At 35.7% G+C, this 6,595-nt stretch overlaps 1 protein-coding gene across 1 annotated transcript; it reads left to right on the top strand.

Moving 5' to 3' along the window:
- Positions 1–229: 229 nt before the first annotated feature.
- On the top strand, positions 230–5,780 carry LOC110662544 (GRF1-interacting factor 1). Its single transcript, XM_021821541.2, has 4 exons — positions 230–530; positions 4,191–4,267; positions 4,781–4,865; positions 5,076–5,780. Exons 1-4 carry the CDS (start codon positions 450–452, stop codon positions 5,490–5,492), a joined length of 660 nt encoding a protein of 219 aa, XP_021677233.2. The 5' UTR covers positions 230–449; the 3' UTR covers positions 5,493–5,780.
- The last annotated feature ends 815 nt before the right edge of the window (positions 5,781–6,595 follow it).

The raw sequence follows: 6,595 nt of genomic DNA, 5'->3' as shown, positions 1-6,595 counted from the left end.
ATATATATTTTTAATTAAAAAATTATAATTTCATCTGTTCGTATTGGTGAGGATCGTGAAGGGGGAGGGTGGGAGGTGAGGAGAAGAAGAGGAATATGAAAGGCGCTGTCATGTTAAATGTGATACTGAAAACTTCTCTCGTCCTTTTTTTCTTTTTCTTTTTTTTTTTTTTGTTTAAAGACTACCATCACGTGACCCCTCCATTTCTAACACCTGTTCCTCTTTCTCTCTCATGAATCATAATATCTAGGAAGCCTCACTGTCTCTCTGTCTTTTGTCTGTTCTTTGAGAAGAAATAGAGAGCATAGGGAAAGCGAAAACACAGAAAAGCAAAGGCATCTCCTTTTCCTTCCTACTGTCTTTTCAGGGCTTTCAGTTCTTCGTAGTTCTGTAGAGAGAGAGAAAGAGGGGAGAGAGACGCGGTGTTGTGTCTTTGGTATAAGTAAGAAATGCAGCAGCACCTGATGCAGATGCAGCCCATGATGGCAGCCTATTATCCCAACAACGTCACTACTGATCACATTCAACAGGTTCTTGCTTCTCTTTTCTTCGTTCTTTTTCTCCTTTCCCCTCGTCCCCTTTTTCTTGCTTTGGCCTTTGTTTGTCACTTGTTCTTGCACTTTCTCTGAGTGTTTTCCGCTTTTTTTTTTTTTTTTTTTTTTTTTTCTTTACTTGATTCTGGTCCACTTTAAAGGATATCTGTTACTTTTACTTCTTTTTCTGCTACGTTTTACTCGGTTTTTCTTTGTGTATGTTTCTTTATGAATGACAACTTTTAACTGTCATTGTTATTTCCATATGCGTTAGTATCATGGTTCTGATGCAGGGAATAATATTGAAGAGTTAGAAGTTTCAAAGATCAATAAAAGAAAGGAGTTAAGCGGGAAAGCTGTTAAAGGGTAGTTAGCAACTGTAATAATTGTAACTGTAACGGCTCATCAGTTGCCCATGAAAAATATTTTAGCTGTAAAATTGATGGCATTTGCAGATTTGGATGAAATAATAAGATCAATTCTCTCTTTTGGGTTTTTTTATTTCTCTCTTTCTAAGGTTTCTTCTCGTCTCCCTCATTTTCTTTCATTTTCCTGAGAAGCAAACTCTCTTTGCTGAATTCATCTGCAACAGATTCTTCTTTTGGTGTTTCCCACATCCATGATTTATTGATTTCCCCCTCTTTATCGACTGTTATACAGAAATTTGGTCAGTGCTGGTACTTTTCATTCTTTTACTCTTTCCTGATCACCGGTAGATGGGTTATTGCTTACTTCTGAGTTCTGAGGCTTCTCCAGTTTTTAGTTATTGCTTCTTCTTCTCTTATTGTTTTCTAGTACTCAAACTTCTTGCTCAACCTTTAGATTTTTCTTTCTCCAGATCATGTTTACTACTATTTTCATAACTTCTTTCTCTGTTCTTTTTCTTTTCTTTTTTTTTTTTTTTGGGGGGGGGGGGGAGGGGTTGGCGTTATCGGGGGCTCATTTTTTCAGTTTGTTATATATATATATATATATATATATATATATATATATATATATATATATATAAAACAAGTTCTTCTCCATATCTTCCCAACAGAAAACTGCTCTCTTGATTCCTGGAATTTAGTAGATTATTTGTCATCTCTGGGTTCGGGGTTCACGATTCTATCCGCTGTTTCTTTCTACCGACTCCTTTCTTTATATTTTTCAGTGGCAAAACTTGGCTTTTACTGAATCTTCGACCATTTGGTGATCTACTGATGCAGGCAGAGGTCAATTTCCTATAAATGATATCCCATCCTCCTGTCGGTCATTGGTCTTGGTTTTAAAATTCCAGATTAGATATAATATATTGATGGAGCTCATTAATTAATATTATTTTAAAGTTGCTTGTCCTTGCTCATTTTTTTCTTAATTAAGTTCCCACTGGATAGTCTAAAAGATTTGGTTCGTAACTAAGCTTGTCAGCTTATCATATTGCATAAAAGATTGCTATATTGCCTGGTTTCTTGATTTAAAGAACCAAAAAAATTACTAATAAATAAGCTATGACTTTTGTTCTTGAAGTCAACATGGTTTGATAGCAACATAAAATTATATTTGATTTCTATATAGAACAGGGTAAGGGCTTACTTTCTGCTAACTTTCATTTTGATCCTAGTACTCATTGGGCAAATGGTGGTGTTCTTGAAGCCTGATTAATTGTAAGGATAAAGTTTCCTTGTCGGATCCAAATCAGAGTAAAAAAGAGATCATAATGAGCAAGGAGAAATGCAAATAAAATAACGGGTGGGAAAAAAAAAAAGAAACGCTCGGTTATAGGATTCAAAGTATAGGGGCTGTTCACAAATCTAGCTGGCTGATTTTAAGAGAGGAAGAAACCATCGGTCGAAACTATACATGGGTGGGCATAGGAAGTTTGAAAAATCTTCTCTAAGGTGGCCCTCTTGACATATCAAATTAAATAGCTTGAGATACCTGCCTGTATTTCGTCCAGGTGGTACTTATTCATTCACTTCATGGTGTAAAATGCCCTTTATGTCATCATACACATTTGTTCAGCTTATTGCTCAAGTGGTCCTTTCTCGATAGTTTTTATGAAAGTGGTCCTACATATCAAACTTTTATGCATTTCCATGACATGATTTATGTCCTTGTCATTAATTTTCACTTGGAGACTAACATTGGCAAAGGTAACCTCATTAATGAATGCTAGGTGTTTCAGTTGTGTTAATATATCATAGGCTTCCATCTGGGTAAATAAAGTACTTGGCTTTTATACATGCATATGTCCTGTGATTTCAGCCTTCTTGGGCTCCTAAGCTGATGCTAAAATAGCTAGAGAAATGTACAAAATGAAAGTAGTACTAGGATTTTTCTTCTGAATCATGTGGGCCATAACATTTTTTTGGGTTGAGAGGTAGGAATGTGATGAAGTTGCGATGTAGAGCTTCTGCTTGGATTGTTCAGGCTTTGTCATTTACTGGCGTAAGTATCACATTGCAATTTTTGTTGACGAATATTGACATATGTACTGCTACAACTAGAGGTCAATAAATTTACCATATCGATAGATTCGTGTGGAGTAATGTATTGTATTTATAACAGCCGTATAGGATACAATAGTAGTGAGTCCTGGAATGCTAAAAGTGTAGCATTTATGATACTTATGCAGCAGAACTGAACAATGTTTGCTAGTGCTGAACTTAGGATATGTCTAATTATTCAACTGTCTCCTTTTCTTTTCTACATGTAATTATGAGAAGGTTCGTGCTTGTTAGTGGAATCTGTATAGAGCTGTATTTCACTGCAAATATAATTTGTATAAATAGGAGTTACTGAGAAAAGAATCATATTGTTTTTCTATGTTTTGATAGGATTACATTCTTAAAGTAATGGAGAAAATTTGTTATAAGAGATGAAAAACTTTTTTTTTTTTGTATGTAAATAATATGTCAATTTGACAATTTCTGTGTTGACACCATCCAAACCTATATGATCTGTACAGTGGGAAAAATTAGTAACGTCATTCATCACCATGTATGATCTATTGCATTGACTTGATTAGAAGGTGAAGTTAAACTAGATACAAGGGTATGAAATCAAGAAACAACTTGCATGATCCAATGTGAGTAATTTTTGCCCTCATTCATGAATGGAATAAGGATTACTTTCTTTACTTCTGGTACTTTAGAATATTTAATTGCCGGCTTATAAAAATTATTCATTATTATTAGTTCACTGATGCTTAGGTTGATTTCCTCTTCAATTTAAATCTCCTTATCCATTATTATAATTAAGCCTTATTGAAAAGTTTTGCTTGGATCTTTTCTTTAAACCTCTGCACAAAATTAAAATGAATTATTGTATGGCAATAGACTTATCCTACTAAATGCAACTTTTACAATGAACTTATGGGGCTTGCCTTATCTGATTACTGAAAGAACCTATATAGTTTTGCATTGGATTGTGATAGAAGGTAGAAAATGGTTTAGACTTTCAGAGGGATAACATGGGAATTCAATCTTTGCCATATAATCTGGCAGTTCTTTTGGAAAGAAAGGAATCGAAGAATTGTATATGACCATGAAAGAGGTCAACTGAGGTTCTGGGAAGTGTCCAAAAAAAAAGAATTAAAGTATTAGCATAGTTGCATTCTGTTAATCCTGCCATTTTATTGCTTAATTTTTTTTAGTTCATTCTTTCTGTATGCAGTATCTTGATGAAAACAAATCACTGATTTTGAAGATTGTTGAGAGCCAGAATTCGGGAAAAATCAGCGAATGTGCAGAGTAAGCACTAGCCTTTCTTAGTTCAATTTGAAAATTTTTGTTTCTTCTTTCTTCTCTGGTAAAGAGGCATTGCAGCTGCTAATATTTGCTGTGTGGTTCATGGAGACGGCTATTATAGCTTTAAAAATAAATAGGTGAACATGGTAGGTTTTTTTTTTAAAATTTTTTTTAAAGGTAATTTATCTTGGTGGTGTCTTAAATTTAGCTCACCTGTTCATTCATAGAAGAATTGATAGTAAACTATTATTCAAGAAAACTTCAACGTGTCTATTGATTTCAGGAGGTTATGATCTATTATTTTTCCATCACAAGCTTTTCTTCTGATTTTCTTCTCTTATGTCAATTCTGCTATCTTTTCCTGTTCTGTTTCAATTTTTTTGCCTGAAGGTTAATTCCTATAAATTTTGATTTTGTTAGCGTCTGAAGAAACCACATTTCATTTGAATTAATCCAGGTGTGTATGAAAGTTCTTTTAGTATTTTAAGTGCTGAACAAGGACCAATTTTGTTGCAGGAACCAAGCAAGACTACAGAGAAACCTCATGTATTTGGCTGCAATTGCTGATTCTCAACCACAACCACCTACAATGCATGCCCAGGTATGAATGCCATTAGGGAGTGCAAGTATGTGAATGCTGGCGTGAATTTTATATTATGGGAACAGTTTAGTACTTGCTAGTAACTTTGTTAAAGCACTTTTTGATCTCCAGTTGTGAAGTAATTCATTAACTGTAATTGTCACTATTCATAGAGCAATGTTTAAACTGTTCCAAATTCTATCTGATTGTGAATCTGTAAATTCCCTACAGTTCCCCTCCAGCAGCATTTTGCAGCCAGGAGCACACTACATGCAGCACCAACAAGCTCAACAAATGACACCACAATCCCTGATGGCTGCAAGATCTTCCATGCTGTACACTCAACAACAGTTTGCAGCGCTGCAACAACAGCAAGCCTTACACAGCCAACTTGGCATGATCTCTGGTGGAAGCCCAGGACTTCACATGCTGCAAAGTGAGGCCAGCACTGCAGGAGGCAGCGGAGGGCTTGGCGCAGGAGGGTTTCCTGATTTTGTCCGTGATGCTGGTGGTAGGGGAATGGCAGGTGGAAGTAAGCAAGATATTGGGACTGCAGGGTCTGCTGACGGGCGAGGGGGCAGCTCTGCAGGTGGGGGTAGTGATGGAGGTGAAACTCTGTACTTAAAATCGACTGATGATGGGAATTGAGAGGTGAGAAATGATGAACCTACTGGTTTGTTAACAACCCAACTTAGGAGAGTTTAGTCAGAAAGTTGATTTAGAAAAAGAAAATGGAAAGGACTTTTTGTTTAGAGAACTTATTGTATGACGAAAAAGGGAAAAAAATGGTGAGGGCCTAATCCCCAAACCTTTGTCTTGGATGTTTCAATGTTGGTTAGACTATGAATGTTGTGCTAGTGTATCCTGTAAATTGTAGGTTATATTCTGGTTTGCGTTGTTCTTGTTAAGTTTATTTGTTTTGAGCGTTCGTTGGTATTTATGACCCAGCTTTAATCTGCATTTAAGTATCTTGGTTGAACCATCTTTCAGCTAGAATTTGCATTGCTGGCCATGGACTTAAGCTATTAATTGTATAGATAATAACTTAAATGAATCACCAAATGAATCACCAGAGTGAATTATCTTCTTATCCTGAATTTACACATGATAAGCGAGTTCCAACGCGGACCCTGTACCGCTCTAAGAAGAGCACAATTTCCGAGACACCCAGGATTCATACCCAGCGTCAACAGCTTTCAGAAACCTTTATCCAAAGGAAACTGATTTTCCATTCAACTGATGAAGAAGATGTATAGTTTAAAAAATTTCATCCACACTTACATTGTCCATCATCAGATGTAATCGATGTTGCTGGTTCAATCACACCAAAAGACAAGGAGATTGTAGAACTGAGGAAAAATTGTAAAATAAACCATTGCTAGAGATCAGAAGAAATGAGAAGATTGATACCTTCTATTATTTGTCAAGAATAACATTTTTATACAAAAAACAAAAGAAATAACTCCACTGGCTAATAGCACACAAGCTGACATGTTGAGAAGAAAATAAATCTCCTTAACAGACTCACAGCTCACTCTGTCTCATACCAAAACTAACTCTCCTAATAGACTCGCAGTGCACTCCAGCTCGCACCAAAACCAACTCTCTATTTATATTTGATTCCCGCACCTTGTCACCTCCTAAAATTTTGAATCTGATCGGCACATAATTTAAGTATTCTTAAATCATGTAAACCTTATCAGAGTAGTTTGAATAAATATATTATCACTTACTAACCCCAAAAATAGACA

Source organism: Hevea brasiliensis, chromosome 3 (genome assembly GCF_030052815.1).
Source record: "Hevea brasiliensis isolate MT/VB/25A 57/8 chromosome 3, ASM3005281v1, whole genome shotgun sequence".
In the NCBI taxonomy this organism is placed as follows: domain Eukaryota; kingdom Viridiplantae; phylum Streptophyta; class Magnoliopsida; order Malpighiales; family Euphorbiaceae; genus Hevea; species Hevea brasiliensis.
The sequence above is the reverse complement of the archived record's forward strand: the minus strand, read 5'-3'. Positions and strand labels throughout refer to the sequence as shown.

Bases quoted from the DNA above. Each gene is read 5' to 3' on its own strand.
- LOC110662544 (XM_021821541.2), top strand. From the start codon at position 450: ATGCAGCAGCACCTGATGCAGATGCAGCCCATGATGGCAGCCTATTAT. The intron at 531-4,190 runs GTTCTTGCTTCT...TTCTGTATGCAG, and splicing joins CTACTGATCACATTCAACAG to TATCTTGATGAAAACAAATC. The intron at 4,866-5,075 runs GTATGAATGCCA...AATTCCCTACAG, and splicing joins CACCTACAATGCATGCCCAG to TTCCCCTCCAGCAGCATTTT.